The 27,811-nt window shown below is 42.4% G+C and overlaps 1 protein-coding gene across 2 annotated transcripts in view; it reads left to right on the forward strand.

Moving 5' to 3' along the window:
- The window catches only part of MOB3B (MOB kinase activator 3B), a 116,579-nt gene extending 102,841 nt beyond the window's left edge, over positions 1-13,738 (forward strand). For both annotated transcript variants that reach the window (XM_077249270.1, XM_077249271.1), the window contains exon 4: positions 8,705-13,738. In XM_077249270.1, the coding sequence (XP_077105385.1) occupies positions 8,705-8,734 (30 nt within the window). In that variant the 3' untranslated portion in view covers positions 8,735-13,738. The remainder of the gene's footprint in view (positions 1-8,704) is intronic.
- Positions 13,739-27,811: the final 14,073 nt, after the last annotated feature.

The raw sequence follows: 27,811 nt of genomic DNA on the forward strand, positions 1-27,811 counted from the left end.
AGGGGTCTCCAAACGCAACATGGCGCCACCAATGATTCCAGCCAATCTTGCGTTCAAAAAGTCAAATGGTGCGCCCTCCCTTCCAAGCCCCGACGTGCGCCCAAACAGTGGTTTACCCCCACATATGGGATACCAGCGTACTCAGGACAAACTGGGCAACAACTATTGGGGTCCAATTTCTCCTGTTACCCTTGCAAAAATTAAAAAATACTTGCTAAAACATAATTTTGAGGAAAGAACAATTATTTTTTATTTTCACGGCTCTACGTTATAAACTTATGTGAAACACTTGGGGGTTGAAAGTGCTCACCACACATCTAGATAAGATCCTTTTGGGGTCTAGTTTCCAAAATGGGGTCACTTGTGGGGTGTTTCTACTGTTTAGGCACATCAGGGGCTCTGCAAATGCAACGTGACGCCCGCAGACCATTCCATCAAAGTCTGCATTTCAAATGTCACTACTTCCCTTCCGAGCCCTGACGTGCGCCCAAACAGTGGTTTACCCCCACATATGGGGTACCAGCGTACTCACAACAAACTGGGCAACAAATATTGGGGTCCAATTTCTCCTGTTACCCTTGTGAAAATAAACAATTGCTTGCTTAAACATCTTTTTTGAGGAAAGAAAAATGATTTTTTATTTTCACGGCTCTGCGTTGTAAACTTCTGTGAAGCACTTGGGGGTTGAACGTGCTCACCACACATCTAGATAAGTTCCTTGGGGGGTCTAGTTTCCAAAATGGGGTCACTTGTGGGGGGTTTCTACTGTTTAGGCACATCAGGGGCTCTGCAAACATAACATGATTCCCGCAGACCATTCCATCAAAGTCTGCATTCCAAACCATCACTACTTCCCTTCCGAGCCCCGCCATGTGCCCAAACAGTGGTTTACCCCCACATATGGGGTATCAGCGTACTCAGGAGAAACTGGACAACAACTTTTGGGGTCAAATTTTTCCTGTTACCCTTGGGAAAATTAAAAAATTCTGGGCTAAAAAAATATTTTTGAGGAAAGAAAACACATTTTTTATTTTCACGTCTCTGCGTTATAAACTTCTGTGAAGCACTTGGGGGTTCAAAGTGCTCACCACACATCTAGATAAGTTCCCTTGGGGGTCTAGTTTCCAAAGTGGGGTCAATTGTGGGGAGTTCCTACTGTTTAGGCACATCAGGGGCTCTGCAAACGCAATGTGACGCCCGCAGAGCATTCCATTAAAGTCTGCATTTCAAAACGTCACTACTTCCCTTCCGCTCCCCGATGTGTGCCAAAACAGTGGTTTACCCCCACATATGGGGTATCAGCGTACTCAGGAGAAACTGCACAACAACTTTTGGGGTCCAATTTCTCCTGTTACCCTTGGGAAAATAAAAAATTGTGGGTTAAAAAATCACTTTTGAGGAAAGAAAAATAATTTTATATTTTCATGGCTCTGCGTTATAAACTTCTGTGAAGCACTTGAGGGTTCAAAGTGCTCACCACACATCTAGATTAGTTCCTTGGGAGGTCTAGTTTCCAAAATGGGGTCACTTGTGTGGGAGCTCCAATGTTTAGGCACACAGGGGCTCTCCAAACGCGACATGGTGTCCGCTAATGATTGGAGCTAATTTTCCATTCAAAAAGCCAAATGGCGTGCCTTCCCTTCCGAGCCCTGCCGTGCGCCCAAACAGTGGTTTACCCCCACATATGGGGTATCATCGTACTCAGGACAAACTGGACAACAACATTTGGGGTCCAATTTCTCCTATTATCCTTGGGAAAATAAAAAACTCCGGGCTAAAAATCATTTTTGAGGAAAGAAAAATATTTTTTTATTTTCATGGCTCTGCGTTATAAACTTCTGTGAAGCACCTGGGGGTTTTAAGTGCTCACTATACATCTAGATTAGTTCCTTGGGGGGTCTAGTTTCCAAAATGGGGTCACTTGTAGGGGAGCTCTAATGTTTAGGCACACAGGGGCTCTCCGAACGCAACATGGTGTCCACTAACGATTGGAGCTAATTTTCCATTGAAAAAGTCAAATGGCGCGCCTTCCCTTCCAAGCCTTGCCGTGCACCCAAACAGTGGTTTACCCCCACATATGAGGTATCGGCGTACTCAAGAGAAATTGCCCAACAAATTTTAGGATCCGTTTTATCCTGTTGCCCATGTGAAAATGAAAAAATTGAGGCTAAAAAAATTTTTTGGTGAAAAAAAAGTACTTTTTCATTTTTTACGGATCAATTTGTGAAGCACCTGAGAGTTTAAAGTGCTCACTATGCATCTAGATAAGTTCCTTGGGGGGTCTAGTTTCCAAAATGGGGTCACATGTGGGGGAGCTTCAATGTTTAGGCACACAGGGTCTCTCCAAACGCGACATGGTGTCCACTAACGATGGAGATAATTTTTCATTCAAAAAGTCAAATGGCGCGCCTTCCCTTCCGAGCCTTGCCGTGCACCCAAACAGTGGTTTACCCCCACATGTGAGGTATCAGTGTACACAAGAGAAATTGCCCAATACATTTTAGGATCCATTTTATCCTGCTGCCCATGTGGAAATGAACAAATTGAGGCTAAAAGAAATTTTTTGTGAAAAAAAAAGTACTTTTTCATTTTTACGGATCAATTTGTGAAGCACCTGGGGGATTAAAGTGCTCACTATGCATCTAGATAAGTTCCTTGGGGCGTCTAGTTTCCAAAATGGGGTCACTTGTGGGGGAGCTCCAATGTTTAGGCACACGGGGGCTCTCCAAACGCGACATGGTGTCCGCTAAAGATTGGAGCCAATTTTTCATTGAAAAAGTCAAATGGCGCTCCTTCGCTTCCGAGCCCTGCCGTGCCCACAAACAGTGGTTTACCCCCACATATGAGGTATCAACGTACTCAGGACAAATTGGACAACAACTTTTGTGGTCCAGTTTCTCCTTTTACCCTTGGGAAAATAAAAAAATTGTTGCTAAAAGATCATTTTTGTGACTAAAAAGTTAAATGTTCACTTTTTCCTTCCATGTTGCTTCTGCTGTTGTGAAACACCTGAAGGGTTAATAAACTTCTTGAATGTGGTTTTGAGCACCTTGAGGGGTGCAGTTTTTAGAATGGTGTCACTTTTGGGTATTTTCAGCCATATAGAACCCTCAAACTGACTTCAAATGTGAGGTGGTCCCTAAAAAAAATGGTTTTGTAAATTTTGTTGTAAAAATGAGAAATCACTGGTCAAATTTTAACCCTTATAACTTCCTAGCAAAAAAAAAATTTCTTTCCAAAATTGTGCTGATGTAAAGTAGACATGTGGGAAATGTTATTTATTAACTATTTTGTGTCGCATAACTCTCTGGTTTAACAGAATAAAAATTCAAAATGTGAAAATTGCGAAATTTTCAAAATTTTTGCCAAATTTCCGTTTTTTTCACAAATAAACTCAGAAATTATCGACCTAAATTTACCACTAACATGAAGCCCAATATGTCACGAAAAAACAATCTCAGAACCGCAAGGATCCGTTGAAGCGTTCCTGAGTTATTACCTCATAAGGGGACACTGGTCAGAATTGCAAAAAATGGCAAGGTCATTAAGGCCAAAATAGGCTGGGTCATGAAGGGGTTAAATGACTGACGATCGGGAAAGGTTTACCAATGGGCGGTCGTTTAGGGTCACCAGTCAGTCAGTGTAAACAGACCCTTAGTAAGACGGCAGGGAAACGGTCTTTGCAAACAGAGAAGAGGGGGAGGCTCCTGCTGCAGGTATTTATTTTGCAGCAAGACACAGGGTTGAGATAAGAACTAACTTTCTTTATTTCTCTGCTTTATTTGCAATATGATACAAAGGTAAATCAGGGGAAAGAAAAAGATTGCATTATGGTTTTTTATGTTTTGTGCATTTTCTGTTAAGTTTTCCTATAACGGAATTGTCCCAACTTAGCAAATTATAGCAAATATGACTTGCTGATCTCTGTGGCGCTAACCACTGGGATCCCCACTTATGCTGAGAGTGGGGCCCTGACATGCTCCATTAGAATGGAGTGGTGTACCCCATCGTTACATCTACTGTCTATGGGACTGTGACATACAGCCACGCCATACAAACCAAGCATATAAAAGCTTATCAGATCAGTGATGTCTGTGGTCAGATCTCGAGCAATTCACCTATTCTTTGAAGGTGATAACCCATTCACTTGAGACAACCCCTTTAAGAGCAGCATTGCATCATACCGATTTTAACTATTTATAACAGGCCAAAGCTTACTGCTCCACTGAAAACAATGAGTTTTCAATATAAGTAAATTACATCGGGGCGGGAAATTTATAGCTCTACTCATACTTGCTTTATGTCATTATCAATTTACCCAAAGATAAGTTCTTGACTATCGGCCTGCACCAGGGTGTGATGATTTCAATCATCTGTTTAGCGCACTACCTAAATCACTGGCAAAGATTAACAATGAGAAAGTGGCACTTGTCCAAAACCAAATTGATTTGCTGCGCCACGCACGATTTCCGTCAAACACGACTGGAGTAAGTTTTCATGCCCAGTGCTATGATTTACGCGTACAATTACCGTCGATTCTTTTATGGTTTGCATTAATACTTCAGGAGGTCTTAGACCAGGAGCCATACCTAAGCGGATTTGGATTGATGAAGCTGTTTTAAAGACATTTCATAGAAACCTTTTGAACTTAGGACTTTAAAAGGAGGTAAAATATTCCATTTGGGTCCAGGATGCTGTTTAACCAAGCGTTTCCCAAAATATAGTGTTTGTATTAGAACTGTAGACTAAAATTACATAGAAAACAATTCCCTCATGTATTCTTGTTTTATGGAGAAAAAGAAGCAGCCGTCTGATAAAGTAGGGAAGTCACAGAGGTGTCCAGACCCCAGGGGCTACCTCTCTAAATGTGTCCCAATATTGCTCCATCTGCTGCTCCTCAGGCACAATACAGGCTGTCCAAATTATTTTTCCCAAGAAATGTGGGAGGAATTATGTGTGTTTTCCCTGCAGTCTCAGAAGCTTATTATTAGATTATCACTGTGTACGAAAAAATAGTTTGTGCGTAGTTCCCTAATTATTGAGCCCGTTAGTATTTCTCTGCAGCCATTACAGTCCCTCAGTCACCCCTGCAGTCACTCCAGCATGGTCTGCTATCTACAGATAGTTGGGAGCACCCCTAATCAAGCTGCTTGGGGGGGGGGGGGTAGAATTTTGGGACATGAGTCCTGGTCCATCAATGGACATTTACTCCTCCATTAAGACGACTAGATGCTATTTACGTGACAAAACAATGGATCATATTCATTTCATTATGATAAATATAAAGTAACAATCTTGTTTTTTGCCTGAACTCACTAGTAAATTTGCCATTTTTGACTTTTTATTTTGCTTATTAAACCAACCCCTTAATGACAGCCAATACGTCTTTTAACTGACCTGAGATATAAGAGAATAGCCTCGCCATACAGATAGCAATCCCGCAGCTGTCGGCTGTACACTATAGCTGACAACTTGCTGTATCATCCATGATCAGTGTTTGCACCGTCCATATCTGTTTAACCCCTTAGATGCTGTAGTCAATAGTGACTGCATCATTATAAATGGTTAACAGAGTGTGGGGGCTTCCTTTTTATCCCAATTGGTGCCCTCAGATCATGATTTTGTGGTCCTGATGTTTGCCATGGCAATTCATGACCAAATAGCGGCCTTAGAGTCTGACGGCTGTAGTAATCTGTTCAGAAGTTAGCGGCATTTAGGTGGTAAAAATACACATTTTGATTTCTGTCATACCACTTTGCATTAATTCCTGTAAAGCACCTGAAGGGTTAATAAACTACCTGACAGCAGTTTCCAATATGTCAGGGGGTGCTGTTTTTAAAATGGTATGATGTTTGGGGGTTTCCCAATATATGGGACCCCTAAAGTCACTTCAAACATGGATAAGTCCCTAAAAAAAATTTTTTTTTAAATTTCCTTGAAAAAATGAAAAATTGCTGCTACATTTTTAAACCTCCTAAAATGCTAAGAAAATAAAATAACATTTTACAAATGGTGCTGATGTAAAGCTGACATGTGGGAAATGTTATTTATTAATGGTTTGCTGTGGTATGACCATCTGGATTAAAGGGATAATCATAAAAATTTTGAAAATTGCTAATTTTTTAACATTTTTCTCAAATGTTTGATATTTTTTATAAATAAACACAAAACATATTGACCTAAATTTACCATTATCATAAAGTATAATGTGTCACGAAAAAACAGTCTCAAAATCACTGGAATTTGTTGAAGCATTGCAGAGTTATTACCACATAAAGTGACACTGGTCAGATTTCAAAAATTTGGCTCCGTCACTAAGGGGTTAAGGATATAAACATGCAGGCTGCAAAATCTCAAATATGTGTATAGGTGTGTAGTGTTTGCTTCTAATGTCCGCATTAATGGAACGTGCGCATAATATATACAACTTCCCCAAGTGATGACAAAAAATGAACAGCTTTAGCCAGCACTGAATTGGCTTCTTGTTGTTCTGATTAACACAATTGTTCTCTTTGCAGTTAACGTTATTATAAGAATTAATTGGAATATTCCTTTTCTGCTGCATGGTGTGTATCTGCATTACAGTATTCCTCTACTGACACCTTGTGGATTTTCTTAAGAATACAGAGCAAAAGTAATAAGCAGAGTTTTCTAGGATTAGACAAAGATAAACTGAAGGTTCTTTAAATATGGATGTGCTTTAAACCATTCCATACTGGGCGATTTTATATTTTTGTGCATTATTTATTTTTTGAAAATAACTCTTACACGAATCATAACTTTTTTTTTATTATTATTTTCCTGTAGACATATTAGGGCAAGTTTTTTTTTTTGTTTGCAGTGCAAGTAGTAATTTTGAATGATTGTAATTTTTTTTTTTCATTTTAAGTTGAGAAATTGTGAAATTAGTAAAAGAGAAAAACTTCTTTTTGTTTCGCCATTTTGATTATTTTTTTCCCATACGGCTTTTACCAAACGGGTTAATTACTTGTAGAGTTTGATAGATTCAATACTGTGATGCCAAATATGTTTATTTTTTAAATTTCTTTATTTTTAAAGGGGGAATTTTTTTATATACAGTATATATATAACTGTTAGAGATTGACAGCAGGATTCATGGCTTAACAGCAGCAAATGGAGCCTGGCTGATATTACATTCAGAAACCAGGTTTGTAACAGCCTACGCTTTGCACAGGTAAAATTAATTGGATGTTGGGGTTAATAGCAAATACAGCCCATTGACAAGTGGTGTGATTTGTAAGAGCGTCACTTTTGGTGGTGGAGCTGGTCCCTACTTGTCGCGTTCTCTCCTTAGAATGTGTACTGACAGTGCGCTCTCTTGCCAACTTGTCACTTCTCATCAGAGCAAGTGAAGGAGCGCACTATCACTGTTCATTGAAAAGAATATCGCACAAGAGTGCTCATACTAAGCATACAAGTGAATTAACAACTGACACATGCTGAGTGGGTGGGCACAGAGGCTGCAGCATGAGATGATGTCCCATTTGCGTATCCCAGCATACACTGGGGATTTTAAAGTAATACGTCATCAAAACAGATGTAAAAAAAAAAAAAAAGCAGATTAGAGAGGAATAGGTAGAAAATTTTTAATTAAAGTATATTAGAAAAGCGATTAGATTATTACAATTAATAAATGGACATTTAGGATTAAACTCAGTGTTAGTCTTGGACCAAATCTTTAATAATTCTTGCCAGAAATTCCTGGGGCTCATCTAATGATGCTGTAGACCTCTAGGCAGAAGACCAATTTTCTTCTTGTCTATTCATCAATTGCTGAGGTGCAACCCTCTCTGCCTGTGAGATGGAAGCTGAAACTGAGAGGAACCTGCAGATGTGTCTGTTCTAGTCACACACAGCTCTGAGATCTCATCTTCCGAGATCTTGGTGCCGAGATCTCCATCTGCACGTGGTCGGCAGCCCAAGCCCACAGCAGCATAGGACACATCCGCAGCATCATCGGAGACACCCACTGCAGCACCGGAGACACCCGCAGCAGCACCAGACACCACCCGCAGCTCCAGAAACCCGCAGCGGAACGCCGCAAATCCGAAGACTCCATCATTCCAGCCTGCGGCCTGCAGCAACGCTCCACTCTTGCCTCCTTCAGCAGCGACCCTGGGACCCCGCTTCACCACAGCCACCACCCCCTGTAAGCATTAAGATGCATGGATTATAAGAAGCTCCACCATTTTTTTCCTATTTCCTATTTTTCTCCCCAAAATTTGGGAAGCGTCTTATAATCCGAAAAATACAGTATTTTAGCTTTGGTATATTTATTTCCCCCCTTAAAATGATTTATTTCTCAATGGATTTGTACAGATTATGGGTGACATTAAAGGTGGAAAAAGTTCTGAAATGATTCCTCTTGGTATGATTTTTTTACATGATAAAAACCTGGCATTTTAACAGGGGTTTTGTAGACTTTTAATATCCACTGTATATATGATGTTTGGAATTTTAAATGCTGTTTGGTGTCTTAATGGATCCTTCCCCTAGGCAGTAGAATCTATAACACTGCACTGTGCACACTAGTTGTTGGTTTGCTAATGTGTGGATGCTATCATGGTCGGAATGGATGCTTATACTGAAGTGATCTTCAAAGAAACAATATAGTAATGGCAAATGCAAATGTTATCAATGATATATAATGTTTTATTATAATAACCTTTAATTTCTTCTTCAGAAGGAGATGACATCACGAATGTGCCAGTGACATGAGGTGACCAAGAAGGAAAGGCAACTCAGACGTCGTCCTGTATTGTGCGATTAACACTCAGCGGATATTAACGTGTAGAGCGCGGTTGTGCCTCCATCTCTCACTATCCAGACTTCAACAATGCTGCTAATCAAGTTCTGAAGTTGATGTAACTGGAAATGAAGCTAAACTTGTCCTATTGAATGAATACATTAGCACATATTCATATATAAATCAGAATGACAAAGCTTTATGGGAACTCATATTGCTAAGGTAGATTTACAGATTCCAATTTCCTTCTGTGGATGTAGGCAAAAATGTGAAGACCAGATTCTAAGTGGGACTAAACCTAATGATGCAATACATTGTGCTTAATACAAAATGGGCTCCTTCTAGTGAACAGCTACAGTATATTACAATGGAATAGAGGGAATTCACTTACCTGCATTTTTGTATACACATTAGAATCTAGCATTCCAGTACATGAGAAATCAGCGCATTGGTTCTAGAGGGGGAGATATAGTTATGTATTTGAGGCTGGGGTCCTGCTAGAATTGGATGGATCATGATTATGTACAAATGGGAAATATTATTGCAGCAAAGGTTGAAGGTGAATATTTCCATTTTATCTTCCGGAACTTCTACTGAACAGTGCACCAGCAGTGGAAAGCATATAAAAGAAGTAACTTAATGTCTATCCCCAACAGAATATTTCATGATCTTCAAGGAACTGATTGATTATCACTCTCTAAAGTGACCGCTACACCAAGTATTCTTCACTACTTGAATTTAGGTGCAGAAACAGTACATTATATTTGATTCAGGAATACCGCTTAGAAGTCTGAGTAGACATCACCAGTATTAGAGCAGTCTGCAGAGAACCAATGGATCTTCTAGTCACCCACAACTTTTATAGATGGTGTAGCCACTGTCATTTAGATCTGGAAAATTGTTGCAAAAAAACGTCTTTAAAAATGTTCTACAAACCTTTTCCATTCAAGTTCTTGGGAAAAGGGCCCTATTGCTTTGAATTATAAGTGATATCTTCTGAGATTGTCTGGAAAACCTTATGATGAGGTACCCTGATACAGGCGAAACATGAGGGGTTTTGCCGCTGAGAGCTTCTCCTATCAACTTATAGCTGCAATTTCAGGCGGCAATGAAAACCAATAGGTTTGCATCACATCCATTGTTTTGAGCAAGCACCCTAACACTAAAGGAATTCTCCACACCTGACTCTGTTTATTATTACAGAAATGATTTGAGAACAATGTGACTGTCTGGTGGCAAGGAATCTGATGCCTGATAACCCAACTTAAAAGGTGTGTGGGTAAGCCTTGGAATTTGGCTTTTCTTTGAGCTTGGACTGGATTTAGGAAAAGCAGCTTGTGAATGGCCATACAACACCATTCTACATTAAGTAAATAGTGAAGGAACACAATAAATAAGGAGACGAGGAATATTGTGATTATTTTGACAACTATGACAATGTCAACTACATGAACAAAAAGAAACAGCTGACAGCACTTCACTAAGAGGACACACGCTCCCAAACCAAGGAACCCACTTGGAAAATACAGCAATCGAGTGAAAAAGGAACATCGTCCAATCCAGAAATCTTTAATCCACCATGATACAATGATACAATGTTTTGACCAGTGGTGGTCTTTATCAAGTTACTTGATAAAGACCACCACTGGTCGAAACGTTGTGTTATGGCGGATTAAATATTTTTTTCAACCTTTCACCCGGATTGGATGCTGTTCTTTTTTCACTCGAATGTCAACTTCATGGTCCAAATTTTTAACTTAAAGGGGTTTTCTATTACACAGGCAACCCTTTCTCAATTGCTATATTGTCCCCTTATAAAATAACAACAGACTACACTCATGTCTGGTGCCAGTGCTGTTCCAGCAATGACTGCGCTGGCTCTTCTGACATTATGTCATGTGAGCACTGCAGCCAATCAGGCCGCTTCACCCGCACTTCCTTCGAATATGTGACATTCAGAGGATTTCAGCAGCTTAGCTCTCGCTCCTTCCAGGTAGTGGACAATCCCTTTTTAACGAATTATTGAAAGATAATCTTCTTATATAGTGTGTTCTAAGAGTTTAAAGGGAACCTGTCACCTGAATTTGGCGGGACCAGTTTTGGGTCATAGGGGCGGGGTTTTCGGGTGTCATAGGGGCGGGGTTTTCGGGTGTTTGATTCACCCTTTCCTTACCTGCTGGCTGCATGCTGGCCGCAATATTGGATTGAAGTTCATTCTCTGTCCTCCGGAGTACACGCCTGCGCGAGGCAATATTGCGAATGAACTTCAATCCAATATTGCAGCCAGCGGGTAAGGAAAGGGTGAATCAAACACCCCAAAACCCCGCCCATATGACCCAAAACTGGTCCCGCCAAATTCAGATGACAGGTTCCCTTTAATATATAATCAAGGGGCAATTTGGGCAGCACAAAAAAAGCTTAGCCAAGCATACAGGTCACCATGTAACATGAAACACTACACAATTGGAAACATGACAAACTACACCTTTAGATCAATTTAGCACAAATAAAGTAATTTATAATGTAAACCGAAAAGACAACCATGGGTACAGTATGGTGCACTCAGTGTACCCATTTTGCTATGTGATTGCTTTTGAATACCATCATTCTGAAACCATTCTAATCATTTAGCATTTTAGGGCAAATTCCGACATCCATGTACGGACTATTCTGCACGGACCGGCCGTGTGTCTCCTGACTGTAACCTGAGAGCCTCATAGATATATAGGAGGCTGTCATGTTTGGGACAGGAGACCCGCAGCCAGTCCATGCATCTTTGTTGTACTTGGACTGTGATAAACAGATGTCTGAATTTGTTAATAAAAAGTGAGGTAATATGACCAAAGAGAATAATTGCTATGCATTTCCAGATATATTGAATCTATGTCGGTAACTCGTATTTAATATAAATCAGAATAGCTTACTACTATTTTTTATAGAATTAAACTTCTAGTTACTAAAAAAAAAAACTCAGGGTACTCAGGGTACTTTTTAGATTAATTGCTTAATGACATTTGCTTTATTGTTAGTGGGATGGAATAAAAGTTCCTTAAAATTGAAATAACTTTTTTACCACCATGACACGTGAGTGTAATGATTACCTCGATGTCTACTTTAGCTTAAAACTAGTTGGAAAATTGAAATTAGATCCCACAGAGAAAAGTATTTACATTTTTTGTTATCTATGTCCAGTTTATATACTTCTTTCCTATTTTTAATACATTACTCATACCTCCTTCCTCAAAAAGACTCACTGAAACCACGGCATAAGGCCTCCTTCACACGTCTGTATAAAATATGTACGTGAAAAAACGGTACCGGTGACATAAGTGTTCTCCTTCAGTGTGTCATCAGTGTGTCTGTTTTTATCTTCAAGGTGTCATCAGTGTTTTTCCGGTATGGATAAAGAAAGAAATGCAATACGAACATTTGAAGGAGGCCTAAAGCACATTTGTTCAAAGAAAAAAGTAATTTTGCTGAAAGTTGTATGCGATGGGCCCTATAATTTATAGGTTTGCCATGAGGACATATGTGAACTTCAGTCAGTTGTCCTAAAAACAACTATAAAAAAGAGTTCTGTTTGCATTATAAATTTACCTAATTTAATTGGTTCAGAAAATACAATTCCATTAAGCACATAGAAAATGAAGAAGTTAATTTAAGGGTGTTCTCTTTTTAGGAGTTGTATCCATTCTTATCTAGACAGAGTGAAGAGCTGCTACAAAAATTAATCATCCAATTACAAGGACTAACTGGCGGCACTAGATGACCACTGATCGGTAAATATTTACCAATCGGCGGTCGTTTAAAAGCCATTTACAAAGGTAGACCGCGGGAAACGATGCACACTGAAGGATTTGTGATAGATTTATCAGTGCGAATAATCCACCAATGTTCTCACTAATGACAGACCTGTTTGAACAGGACAATGCACCGCCAAGAACAATGATTTTAAAGCCTGCTTAAAAATCATTTCACCCGATGAATAAGCATTTTGCTCATTAATCAAGTGATTGGCAGCCTGTTTGCACGGCATGGTTATAATGAAACTGGCGTTCCTAGGAATGAACATTCACACTCATTTTTCAGTAGAACTGCACCTCATTTTTCGCTCTCGAGGATCCAATATATCCACATTACATAGAGAGCCCATTGGGATAATTGAGCACTGTGCAGGGCAAGTGACGCTTTCGAGTAGTGCTGTAGGAGAATTGACTGCTTGCTAAAACCTAAAATACATAAAACCTCTGCAAGCCTCCATGTGACATTGGAGGAATAAGAAGGTATATGAGCCATAATTCAATTATGTATACAAGTCTTTATATACACACTCCAAACAATTGCCAGTGCCTTCTTTTATAAATGTGACCCGGTGTATGAAGTGGGCTTCAATCTTTTCCATGCTTTTTTAGGGCAGGTAAATGTAATCTAATTTTCCTAATAGTGTAATCTAACAAATATGCAATATGATTGGCACAGGATATTTGTTTTTTATAGTATCAGAGTAATCTGAATAATTTTCTAAAATTGTATTTGTAAGCAAAAAATATGCATTTTCAGATATGTAGGGAAATCTTATTTGAATCTCTCTGTTGGTAGCTATTATTTCTCCCCAATTGCAGCGCAATGCACATTTTTTTTTGTTATTTTAGCTTTGAACATTGTAAATGATAGAAAGCAGCAGCCTCCCTCATAATCATTAACAAGCCAAAACGATTTATAACAGCTCTTGTACACAGCACAACATAAACCGTGTGCTAATCCATGCAAATTGCTCAGTACCTCTGCATTTATTAAAAGAAATCACTTCACCAATTTTACATGTAGTGACTTCCTACACTAATCCAATTTGACATGGAACACAGCATGTCTGTGCTAAACCAAATGAAGATTAGTGGGCTAGGTATGTTTTTTTTTTCATTTTCCTAATCTTTAAAAGTAATAAAATGAAATTGTTATTTATTAACTTGATGCCATGGTACATTTTGGTAATTATTTTATCTGTGAGAATTTGCTGTAAATAATTCTTAGCCTGATAATTTTAAATGCAAAATACAATTCAATTTTTAATTAAATAATATGTTAGGTCAAGCATTTTTGCATCACATTTCTTTAATTAGATGTTAGAAAATGTTTTTATTTACAAGCTGATTGTAGAGAAATTGTTAGATTTAGACTGGATTCATGTGTCATGGTCCAAGCATGGACTGAGATGCAAAGACTGGCCACAAGTCTGCTGACCCGAACTCTGCAGCCTTATAGGCATATAAAGACATGGCTGAAAGTGTTGGCACCCTTGAAATTGTTCTGGAAAATGAAGTATTTCTCACAGAAAATTATTTCAATTACACATGTTTATTTACTTTGTGTGTATTGGACCAACACAAAAAAACTGAGAAAAAAGGCAAATTGGACATAATTTCAGACAGCCCTAAAAAAAGAAATAGGAGATGAAAACTGTCTGAGGACTTGAGAACTAAAATTGTTGAAAAATAGCAACAATATCAAGGTTACAAGTCCATCTCCAGAGATCTTGATGTTCCTTTGTCCACAGTGCACAACATAATCAAGAAGTTTACAACCCAAGGCACTGCACCTAATCTCCCGGCAGAGAAAAATTAATGAAAGGTTTCAATACAGGGTAGTCCAGATGGTGGATAAGCAACCCCAATCAAGTTCCAAAGAAATTCAAGCAGTCTTGCAGGTTCAGGGTGCATCCGTGTCAGTATGAACTGTACGTTGACATTTGAATGAAAAAAAAAAGCTGTGGCAGGAGACCCAGGAAGATCCTACTGCTGACGCAGAGACATAAAAAAGCTTGACAGCAGTTTTGTCAAAATGTCTGTGAGTAAACTAAAATCCTTCTGGGAAAGCATCTTGTGGACAAATGAGTCCAAGATAGAGCTTTTTCTTAAAGCACGTCATTCTGTTCACCCAACACAAAATGAGGCTTACAAAGAGAAGAACCCAGTACCTACAGTCAAATATGGTGGAGGTGCAAGGGTATTTTAGGGTTGTTTTCCTGCCTCTGGCACGGAGTGCCTTGACTGTGTGCAAGGCATCATGAAATCTTAAGATTACCAAAGGATTTTAGTTCCCAGTGTCAGAAAGCTAGGTTTGTGTCTTGGGTCTTCCAGCAGGACAACGATCCCAAACATATTTCAAGAAGCACCCAGAAATGAATAGAAACAAAGTGCTGGAGAGTTCTGTAGTGGCCAGCAATTGGTCCGAATCTAAATCCCAAAACTGCTGTGGGGGGAAGGGACCTTTCAAATATGAGAGTCCAGAAGCAGTTTGCAAAAGAAGAGTGATCCAAAATTCCAGTTAAGAGGTGTAAGGAGCTAGTTGTTGAAGGAAGAGATTGCAGTTATTTATTCTAAAGGATGTACAACCAAATATTAAGTTTTGCTTGGAAACAATTTTGTTCAGCCCATTTTTGGGGTTTTGTGTGATTTATGTCCAGTTTGCCTTTTGTTCTAGTTTTTTTTTCTGTGTTGTTCCAATACACACAAAAAAAATAAACATGTGTATAACAAAACGTTTAATTGAAATCATTTTCTAGGAGAAATACTTCATTTTCTGAAACAATTTCAACGGTGCCATCACTTGAAGCTAAGGTGTGCTTGGATCATGACACAGTGTGTGAATACAACCTAAGGCCTCATTCAGAAGGCAGTGATTTTTCTGCTAGTCAAAACAACAGTCTGATTTTATCAGTATTTTTATTAGTAATTTTCTTATATGAAAAAAATAAAATATGCAAACCTTTTCCTAACCATTGCAATGTTAAAAAGTCAGAGCACACAGGTTGCACACAGATGACATACATGTGCTATCCCTGATCAGATCAAAAATATACTTTTTGCAGATCACATGGTTTGCAAAAAAACACGTGAACAGCCACATACATTAGAATGGGTACATATTCTATCAGTAAGAAACATGGATAGAACACGAACATGAAAAATGAACTTCTGAACGAGGCCTAGTAAGAATTTCTAACTAATGATTCACATGATAAAGATGAGGTAAAAAGATTTATAACCAATAAAATAAATTAATGAAATATGTGAACTCAAGTGTTAGTGCTTGTTTGAGGTTTTGAAAGATGCTATCGATATGACTTTGGTTTAACAGAAAATATAGAAAAGCATAAAATGCTGCAAGGGGAAATTCCATGGGCAGGGATATTTTTGATATAGGTAAAAGTATTAGATCACTTTGGCTATTAGGCAGAGGCATTGCTAGCTTCAAAGATCTCGGGTTCCATCCCCGAACGTTTCCCTCAGCCCTGGATCTCCTGCGACTGGTGCACTGATCTGTATCGGCGTCAACTTGACCACAATACAATTCAATTCTGTCTTAAAGCTGTGAGACATAAACTCCCTGCCCTATCACTGTCCATCTCCTAAGCCTGCGGCTTTTGAGACACCAGCGCACTCATGCAGGTGGCGTGATGACATCATTGCATCATGTCGCTCTGCAAACCTGGCATAGAGGAGGTGACAGGCTGCTGTGCTGGGAATCAGCATTGACTATGATCTTTATTTTTTTTTATATTATCAAGTTGTGGGACCATCATAATATATAAGTGGCTGTGAGGCCATCATACTATAGATAAGTGGGGTCATCATACTATAGATAATGGCCTGTTGTCTTCATACTATATAAGGCAGCGGGGCCATCATACTATAGATAAGGTGCTGTGGTGCCATTACACTATATGTAAGCTGCAGTGGGGCCATCATACTATAGATACAGGGCTCTGGTACCTTCATACTATATTTGTGGGGCCATCATACTGTCACAATTTTACTGAATCTGTCCACCACCACCAAAATTACATTATTACCTGCCAACACGGGTAGATCAGTATAAAATTGGGCAATAAATGAGGCCACGGTCTACTGTGAATCGTCAATGGTTGGAGAGTAGTGTTGAGCCACCCCCCTAGTGTTCGAGTTCGGTTCCTCGAATTGGGGCGTGTTCGTCGAACGTTCGACGAACACCGTCAAACCCCATTGAAACCAATGGCAGACAAACACAAACACATAGAAAACACCTTAAATGGTGTCCAAAAGCTGACAAACTGCTCAGAAGACACAACAAACACATGGAAAAGTCACAAGTACATATAGTCATGCGAAAAGAAAAGAGGTGGAGGAGTAAAAGGAGGAGGAGACACAGATATAGGCATGTCATGCCCTTCTACAATCAAGAAAGGCTGGAGTAAAAATCTAAAATCAGCCTACCAACACCCAGATGTCGTGACAAAAAATTGTAAAAAATAAATATCTTTAGTTAGAATGGTGGGGTCCATTCAGAACACTTTCCTTAGAAGACGTAGTGGTATCCCCATTGGGTGTCGTGCCAAAAAAGAACCCAATACATTCAGACTAATCCACCATTTGTCATATCCAAGGGGCAGGTCAGTAAACGACAACATCGACGCGGAACCAAGTACAGTACTATATACACTGTATTTCCTTTGACGAGGCAATCAAGCAGGTCAAGAAGTTGGGAAGGGGCACCCTAATGGCCAAAACAGACATTGAGGGGGCGTTCTGGTTACTACCTGTGCCTCCGAATAGTGTCCGCCTATTGGGCTGCTTCTGTGAAGGAGCAAACTACATAGATCGCTGTTTGCCCATGGGGTGCGCCATATGCTGCAAACTATTTGAGGCGTTTAGTTGCTTCCTCAAATGGGTCGTCATGGACGTTTCTATGGGGGCACATATTATCCATTACCTCGACGACTTCTTATGCCTGGGCCCAAAAGATTTGCCACAGTGTGAATACACGCAGTAGTCCACCTGTGAGAAGGAGAGAGCTGGAGGGAGAGCGGACACCCCAGAGCTGAGGGGTTAGATTGAGAAAGGAAGAAGGCGGTGTAGCTTGCTTCATGGGTGGGGTACTCTGCTGAGTAGCAGAAACTGCTACTAGGCCCAAAGTATTGCCTGGGCTAGATGCAGTTAAAAATTAGTACTTAGATAAACAGGCGGTGTAGCTTGCTTCATGGGTGGGGTACTCTGCTGAGTAGCACAAAATGCAACTACCCTCAAAAGGATTTCCTGGGCTAGATGCAGTTAAAAATTAATAATTAGATAAACAGGCTGTGTAGCTTGCTTCATGGGTGGGGTACTCTGCTGAGTAGCACAAAATGCTACTAGGCCCAAAAGGATTTCCTGGGCTAGATGCAATTCAAAATTAGTACTTAGATAAACAGGCGGTGTAGCTTGCTTCATGGGTGGGCTACTCTGCTGACTAGCAAACACTGAAGCTTTGGAGCAGACCTCTGAATCCCAGGCCATAGTATGAGTAAACAGCTCTGCAGACTCAACCATCTATGTTACCCCAAGCCATAGTGTGTGTAGTTTCTAAAGGTTAAAAGGGGGGGAGCGACCCCACCCACCTGGAATTGACGATGCCAACGTCATGTAAAACACAGCAAGGGGACTCCAAAAAGAGTTTCCATTTTTTCTAAAAATTCGGCCACAGACACCACTTAAGTGGTATCATTTTCGCCAGTTTCTTAAAATGGTTGGTGAGGTGATTTTCAAAAATCATCAAGCTTTTAGTCTCCCCAGGATGACACAGGGGTAAAAAAGTCCTTGCGGTTCCAGGATTTGTTCATCTTGATGAACATTAGTCTGTCTACATTGACACTGGACAGCTGCGTGCGCTTACCTGTCAGCACACCACTAGCAGCGCTGAACACACGTTCAGAGAGAACGCTGGCTGCGGGGCATGACAAGATCTCCAAGGCGTGAGTGGCGAGCTCAGGCCATTTTTCCAGATTGGAAGCCCAAAATGAGCAAGGGTCTAGTTCCACTGTTATGGCATCGATGTTAACTTGGAGATACTCCTGTACCATCCTCTCTAGGCGTTGGATATGCGTCAGACTTCTTGTCTCTTGTGGCCCTGCAAAGGATGGTCTAAAAAATTCTTGAAACGATTGGAAAAAATTGCTGTTACCACCAGATACGATGTTACTGTTACGGTTTGAGTGATGACTTTGGTACCAAAACATAGGATAAGTCCAGAAACACAAACACACATAGGAAAGTTAAGGAGCTTTGTGAGTGGCTCAGGCCCTGCCCATAGGGCAGGGGAACTTTATATAGGAGCTGCCTGTAATAATTATAGGGGATAACTCAGGAGACTTTGCGTGGAACAAGACAACTACAGGACACAGTTTTATAAGTGGTAAAGTCTATATTATCACACAGTGATTCAAACAGGTGCAGAGAGAAACTCAAGTCCACAACACTTGGTGCAAATATCAAATGCAGCTCAGCAGTCTATAGGAAACTTCAGAGGAAAATGCAATCACGCAGAAAGTCTATGAAGCAAAATTATTCTTGAGGATACTTGACACGAATAAATCCTTGTCTTAGTCCAAACACAGATAGATAAGCTTATAAGGCAGTTCAAATCATATCTTAGCTCAACCAGGGAGGCCTGGTTAATAGTCTCAGGTTTTTGCAGAGCAGCAAACAGCTTACGTGTCCAGCAAATGCAGATGGAAGTAAATACGAGCAGCAGATGAAGGAGGATTACTGGAACTGGTGTACGCAGCAGGAACTCAGAGCAGAGTAGCAGGATCACCACACAAGTTCACAGGAGCAGGTGTATAGCCAGGGAGTAATCAGAGGTCAGGAGCTTGATGCAAGGCAGAATACTCTAGCACAGACTGAAGGCTGGGGTGGAGTTCTATAGCCGGAAGACACAGTGCACATGAGACCAAAGACGCCATCTTGGAAAGGGGGACTAATGCACAAAAGGTAAAAAATGTTCAGAGTCCTGACATTACTCCCTCCTTAGAATCGGCCTCAGGATGACCCTGGTCCTGGTTTCTCAGGGAATCTCTGATGAAGACGAGAAATCTGTTGGGCATTGATGTTTTCCACAGGTTCCCAAGAGTCTTCCTCAGGGATTATCCCTGCCATCTTATCAGATATTGGAGCCAATTCCTGCAAATCCTGGAATCAATAATTTCCTCCAACACAAAATGTTCTTGCTCATCAATCACCACAGTCTGTGGAGGTGGCACAACACGTCCCTGGAAGGTATTAGGAGATACAGGCTTTAGTAAAGATACATGAAAAACTGGGTGTACCTTCATAGTCCTAGGCAGCTTCAGCTGGCAGGCCACAGAGCTCACAATACAGGTGATCTTGAAAGGGCAATGAATTTCTGTCCAAGTTTTTGTGAAGGAACGTTTAACTTCAGATTCTTAGCTGCTAATCACACGGAATCTCCTACCTTGAACATGGGTGCAGGTTTCCGGAATCTATCAGCCGATCTCTTATAATGTTCTTGAGCTGTGGTCAGGGATTCCTTCAGAAACTCCAGATTTTGTCTCATCGCAGTCAGCCTTTCCTCCACTGCCGGAACCGGATAATTAATTGGAGACCTAGGTAAAATACACGGATGATAACCCAGATTGGCAAAGAAAGGTGTAAATTTAGTGGAGGCGCTCTGAGAATTATTATATGAAAATTCGGCTAATGGCAGCAACTGCAACCAATAATCCTGGAGATGGCTGACATAGCATCTTAGATATTGTTCCAGCGTCTGGTTGGTACGCTCAGTCTGACCATTTGGGGATGGTAAGCGGAAGAGAGACAGACATTAATATTGAGTGCAGAGCAAAACCCCTTCCAGAATCTTGAAGTGAACTGTACTCCATGGTCAGAGATGATCTCATCTGGAACCCCATGCAACCGAAAGACATTCTGTATAACCAAGTTCACTGTATCTTTAGCTGAGGGGAGGCCAGTGCATGGAACAAAATGAGCAGCTTTAGTCAGGCGATCAACTACCACCATGATTGTATTCATGCCCCCCGATGTAGGCAGCTCCACAATAAAGTCCATTGATATAGACCCCCAAGGGCGGGACGGAACAGGTAATGGTTGTAGAAGACCCGTAGGTGCCACATGAGGAGTCTTGTAATGGGCACATACCTCGCAAGAGAGAACATAGTCCTTGGTATCCTTCAGGCAAGTTGGCCACCAGAAGAATCGGCTCAGGAACTCTTGTGTCTTCTGTACCCCCCTGTGACCAGCCAACTTGGAGTCATGTACCAACTTGAGGATCTGCAGACGGACGACCTCAGGGACGTAGATACGTCGATCTCTGAACCACATGCCACCCTTAAAGACAAGATTAATATCCACAGGTGGGTTGGCCAGAAATACATCACCGTCATAGGCCTCCCTGCTCTCCTTCCACAAGTCCTGATCGTGGATAACTCCGATGAAATTGGCATCAGATACAATGGTCTTGGACAGGGCTCCAGGTACGGAATCCGCAGCATGGATTCGGGATAAAGCATCAGCCTTCCCATTACGAGAACCTGGATGGTATGAGATAACAAAGTTAAATTGATTTAAAAATAAGTTCCAACGATCCTGACGAGGAGAAAGACATCTAGCGGATTTAAGGAACTCTAAATTGCAATGGTCAGTTAGCACTATGATCTGTTGTGCAGCTCCTTGCAGATGATGCCTCCATTCTTTGAAAGCTGCATTAATAGCCAGCAATTCCTTGTCTCCCACGTCGTAATTCTTCTCTGCTGAGGTTATTCTATGGGAAAAGAAAGCACAAGGATGTAGCAGACCCTTCTATCCAGTTCTTTGGGAGAGAGTAGCCCCCAAAGCATTATCAGAAGCGTCCACCTCCACAATGAATGAAAGTGTTGGATCTGGGTGTATCAACAGCGGTGCTGATGTGAAACAGATCTTAAGCCGATCAAAAGCTTTTTGAGCCTGTGATGACCACTTAAAGGGCTTTTCCTTTGTCAAGGAAGTAATGGGACGGACAATATCAGAAAAATTTCGAATGAGGCGTCTGTAGAAATTTACAAAACCAATAAAACGTTGGACCTCCTTAACGTTCTTGGGTACCGGCCAGTCAAGGATAGACTGAATCTTACCAGATTCCATGTTCAGCCCCTGAGGAGAGATGATATAACCTAAGAACTGTATCTCAGATTGATGGAACTCGCATTTCTTCGGCTTAATATATTAGATGGTTCTCTTTCAGACATCTTAAAACAGTTTTGACGTGTTCTTCATGTTCCTGTAGAGAGTCAGAAAAGATTAGAATATCGTCCAAATAGATCACCACAAACTGGTCCAACAAATCTCTGAAAATGTCATTAGCAAGGTGTTGAAACATTGCAGGGGCGTTACAAAGCCCGAAGGGCATCACAAGAGATTCAAAGTGTCCATACCGGCATCTGAATGCTGTCTTCCACTCATCCCCTGGACGAATACGCACCAAATTATAAGCCCCACGAAGATCCAGTTTAGAGAACACCTTAGCATGGCGACTCTTTCCAGTAATTCGGTAATCAGAGGCAAAGGGTAATGGTTTCGTACGGTTACCTTATTGAGTTCCCGATAGTCAACACAGGGTCTCAGGGTCCCATCCTTCTTTTTAACAAAAAATATAGGTGCCCCTGCTGGTGAGGAAGAAGGACGTATGAAGACTTTGGCCAGATTTTCATCAATATACTCCTTTAAGGCTTGAAGCTCAGGTGCCACCAAAGGGTATACGTTATCAAAAGGAATAGCTGCCCCAGGAAGCAGCTCAATGGGACAGTCATAATGCCTGTGTGGAGGAAGCTGATCTGCATTCTTCTTGTCACAGATGTCAGAGAACTCTTTATATGCTGGAGGTAAAGTAAATACCTGTACATGTGGTTCTGTAGCCGTGGACTCCGGGACAGCTTCTGTTAATGCTGAGTTGCTCCTTGCTGGAAAAGTAATCTCCTTGGTCAGTGGCGTAACTACAAAGTTATGGGCCCCGGTGCGAACTTCCAAATGGGGCCCCCCCCCCCTACCTCCGTGACGCCCCCCCACCCCCTTCCCCTAGATACGCCTCGGACTGTTGCAGGAATCTCCTGCACTGCAACATGGTGTTGGGTGCCAGCACAGCCCGCACAGTGGTATATCCAGCACAGCCCGCACAGTGGTATATCCAGCACAGCCCGCACAGTGGTATATCCAGCACAGCCCGCACAGTGGTATATCCAGCACAGCCCGCACAGTGGTATATCCAGCACAGCCCGCACAGTGGTATATCCAGCACAGCCCGCACAGTGGTATATACAGCACAGCCCGCACAGGGGTAAATACAGCACAGCCGGCACAGGGGTATATAGAGCACAGCCCGCACAGGGGTATATAGAGCACAGCCCGCACAGGGGTATATACAGCAGAGCCCACACAGGGGTATATACAGCAGAGCCCGCACAGGGGTATATAGAGCACAGCCAGCACAGGGGTATATAGAGCACAGCCAGCACAGGGGTATATAGAGCACAGCCAGCACAGGGATATATACAGCACAGCCCGCACAGGGATATATACAGCACAGCCCGCACAGGGATATATACAGCAGAGCCCGCACAGGGGTATATACAGCAGAGCCCGCACAGTGGTATATACAGCACAGCCCGCACAGTGGTATATCCAGCACAGCCCGCACAGGGGTATATAGAGCACAGCCCGCACAGGGGTATATACAGCACAGCCCGCACAGGGGTATATACAGCAGAGCCCGCACAGGGGTATATACAGCAGAGCCCGCACAGGGGTATATACAGCACAGCCAGCACAGGGGTATATAGAGCAGAGCCCGCACAGGGGTATATACAGCACAGCCCGCACAGGGGTATATACAGCACAGCCCGCACAGGGGTATATAGAGCACAGCCCGCACAGGGGTATATAGAGCACAGCCCGCACAGGGGTATATACAGCAGAGCCCGCACAGGGGTATATACAGCACAGCCGGCACAGGGGTATATACAGCACAGCCCGCACAGTGGTATATACAGCAGAGCCAGCACAGGGGTATATAGAGCACAGCCCGCACAGGGGTATATACAGCACAGCCCGCACAGGGGTATATACAGCACAGCCCGCACAGGGGTATATACAGCAGAGCCCGCACAGGGGTATATACAGCACAGCCAGCACAGGGGTATATAGAGCACAGCCCGCACAGGGGTATATACAGCACAGCCCGCACAGGGGTATATACAGCACAGCCCGCACAGGGGTATATACAGCACAGCCCGCACAGGGGTATATACAGCAGAGCCCGCACAGGGGTATATACAGCAAAGCCCGCACAGGGGTATATACAGCAGAGCCCGCACAGGGGTATATGCAGCACAGCCAGCACAGGGGTATATAGAGCACAGCCAGCACAGGGGTATATAGAGCACAGCCCGCATCTCATCTCCCCCCCCCCCCCCCGATAATGGCCCCACAGTCCGGTGAAAAAGAAAAAAAAAACTCCTCACCTTTCCTTTTGCCCGCGCTGCTCCTGGTGGCTGCAGTCTGCCCAGGACACTGCAGGTGCGCGATGATATGACGTCATCGCGCACCCGCAGTGTACTGTCAGAGGCAGAGCGGGGAATGATGGGAGAGGGAGCGTCAGGTGACGCTCTCCTCCATCATTGCATTGAACTATACCGGTGTCATAGACGCCGGTATAGTTAAATGCGGCGGCGGCGGCGGCGGGGGGGAGGAACAGTGCAGCGGCCCACTACTGGCATCGGCTCTTCTGGCATTTGCCAGAAGTGCCCGATGTCCAGCCCGGCCCTGCCCTGACCTGCCGGCCCGGGGCCCCTGACCTGCGGGGCCCGGTCGCAATGGCGACCGCTGCGACCGCGGTCGTTACGCCCCTGTCCTTGGTCTCCCAGTTGATAATTGGGTTCTGAGAACGCAACCAAGGAATGCCTAAAATCACAGGAAAATAAGGAGAAGAAATTAGCAAGGAAGAAAGTTGCTCCTGATGATTAGGCTCCACAATTTCAAGGGGTACGGTCTCCTGATCCACAGGCCCAGAGATTAAAGGTGACCCATCCACTGTTTCCATGGTAATTGGAGAGGCTCTTTGCTGAATTTCAATACCAAAGTATCATATCAATCATAGCTGCACTGGAAATCCACTGTCCTGAACACAGGATCTTAATAGGGAGAGAACAGTGAGAGTTCTTTTCCTGCAGCTCCTTGGGGGGTGAAGTCATAGAAAGTGAATGGAATACAGCGTTTAAAGGCAGGCTACATTCAGAGATGTCAGATTCATCATCACAGTTGTCATACTCCCCTACTGCTGCTAGCACCTTGTTAGGCCGTCTAGGACACTTAAGACAATTGATCAAGAAGTGGTCAGACTGGCCGCAGTAGAAACAGACTTTCACGAAGGCGATGCTCCCGGCGCTCATTGATCTCGCGCCTCTGAACGGAATCAATTTGCATGGGCACCTCCTCCACCTCCCGAGAGGTTTTACCTCCAGGCTCTTTGGAAGGAAGGGAAAAGTTAGAAATACGGTTATAAGCAGCAAATTTCTCCTGCCTACGCTCAGTAAGGCAAATGTCTATGCGCACACAATGCTGTATAAATGTCTCTAGCTCTTGTGGTGACTCAGAGCGAGCTAGTTCATCTTTTACAATACTAGACAGACCCCTTTTAAAAATAGGCAATTATACATAACTGTCCCAATTGGTATCTACCGCTAATCTCCTGAATTCAGTGGCATACTCAATAACAGAACGTTTAGCCTGGCGTAAAGACAGCAAAGCAGATTCAGCAGTTGCACAGCGATTAGGGTCATCAAACATTAATGCCATAGCGGCCAAGAAATCATCCAAGTTATGTAACCATGGGTCACGAGACTCAATCATCGGATTCGCCCAGGCGAGCGCTTGTGAGGTCAGTAGCATTATTACACACAATACTTTGGATCTATCAGTAGGAAAACGGTCAGTATGCACATCAAAATATAGCATACATTGATTCACAAAGACACAAAATTTGTCGTGATCACCATTAAATCTGAATGGGGGCAACTTAGGTGGGCTAGCTGGTGGCGGTTGCCCAGAGGGTAAAGTCACTTGTGCAGCTATTTGCGTGCTTATGTCCTGAAAAGCCCATCCATACTGGGACTCTATGCCAGCAAGTTTGTTTTCCTGGGCTGCCATGCGGGTGCTTAAGTCCTGCAAAGTTTGTCCAAACACTTGTTGATTGAGTTCAAAGCTTCCAAACTTCTTTTGCAGACATTCCACATCTTTCTGCAGTGATCTAATTATGGAAAACACCTGCTCTAGTCTGCTTTCTGCAGTCATTGTTCCACCAGTCTCCTTTTTTTTTAGGCTAGAGTATCCTGTAATAATTATAGGGGATAACTCAGGAGACTCTTTGCGTGGAACAAGACAACTACAAGACACAGTTTTATAAGTGGTAAAGTCTATATTATCACACAGTGATTCAAACAGGTGCAGAGAGAAACTCAAGTCCACAACACTTGGTGCAAATAGCTCAGCAGTCTATAGGAAACTTCAGAGGAAAATGCAATCAAGCAGAAAGTCTATGAAACACAATTATTCTTGAGGATACTTGACACGAATAAATCCTTGTCTTAGTCCAAACACAGATAAGTTTATAAGGCAGTTCAAATCATATCTTAGCTCAACCAGGGAGGCCTGGTTAATAGTCTCAGGTTTTTGCAGAGCAGCAAACAGCTTACGTGTCCAGCAAATGCAGATGGAAGTAAATACGAGCAGCAGATGAAGGAGGATTACTGGAACTGGTGTATGCAGCAGGAACTCAGAGCAGAGTAGCAGGATCACCACACAGGTTCACAGGAGCAGGTGTATAGCCAGGGAGTAATCAGAGGTCAGGAGCTGGATGCAAGGCAGAATACTCTAGCACAGACTGAAGGCTGGGGTGGAGTTCTATAGCAGGAAGACACAGTGCACATGAGACCAAAGACGCCATCTCGGAAAAGGGCAGTAATGCACAAAAGGTAAAAAAAAGTTCAGAGTCCTGACATTGACCCTCAGGAATTGGCTGGGGACAGCATTTCAAGTACACACCCTAACCCTGATAAAAGCAGGGGAGGTATGGCCGCGCACACCCTAAGCACAAACAGAAACCATTACAGCACAATCAGTGTAGGATCTGACGCTCAGGGCACCTGACTGAAACTGCATGCACTGACCCACTTGGAAAGTCATGCACCAGCTGCATATGACCTCACAACCCGTGGACAGCTTCCACAGCAGCAACCAGGGACCGCACATGCGGATGGTCTTACAGCAGAAAAGACCTAACCACCATGTACGGCTGTGCAGCAGAGCAGGGAACTGAGAAGGCTCCATCCAGGTAACAGCCAACAGTATCCCAGCTCAAATTAGGGGGAAAAGAGTAAAGGGTTAAAGCAAACATATGCATTGTCATGCCGAAAACCAGAAACAGACAAAACGGCATGACAACATACTATACATAAGGGGCTGGGGACCATAATCCTATACATATGGGACTGGTGGCCCATCATATACAGTTAGGTCCATATATATTTGGACAGACAACATTTTTCTAGTTTTGGTTATAGACAATACCACAATGAATTTTAAACAAAACAATTCAGATGCAGTTGAAGTTCAGACTTTCAGCTTTCATTTGAGGGTATCCACATTAAAATAGGATGAAGGGTTTAAGAGTTTCAGCTCCTTAACATGTGCCACCCTGTTTTTAAAAGGACCAAAAGTAATTGGACAGATTCAATAATTTTAAATAAAATGTTCATTTTTAGTACTTGGTTGAAAACCCTTGGCTGGCAATGACTGCCTGAAGTCTTGAACTCATGGACATCACCAGACGCTGTGTTTCCTCCTTTTTGATGCTCTGTCAGGCCTTCACTGCGGTGGTTTTCAGTTGCTGTTTGTTTGTGGGCCTTTCTGTCTGAAGTTTAGTCTTTAACAAGTGAAATGCATGCTCAATTTGGTTGAGATCAGGTGACTGACTTGGCCATTCAAGAATATTCTACTTCTTTGCTTTAATAAACTCCTGGGTTGCTTTGGCTTCATGTTTTGGGTCATTGTCTATCTGTAGGATGAAACGAAGACCAATCAGTTTGGCTGCATTTGGCTGGATCTGAGCACACAGTGTGGCTCTGAATACCTCAGAATTCATTCGGCTGCTTCTGTCCTGTGTCACATCATCAATAAACACTAGTGA

The sequence above is a fragment of the Ranitomeya variabilis genome, chromosome 1 (assembly GCF_051348905.1).
Source record: "Ranitomeya variabilis isolate aRanVar5 chromosome 1, aRanVar5.hap1, whole genome shotgun sequence".
Taxonomy (NCBI): Eukaryota; Metazoa; Chordata; class Amphibia; order Anura; family Dendrobatidae; genus Ranitomeya; species Ranitomeya variabilis.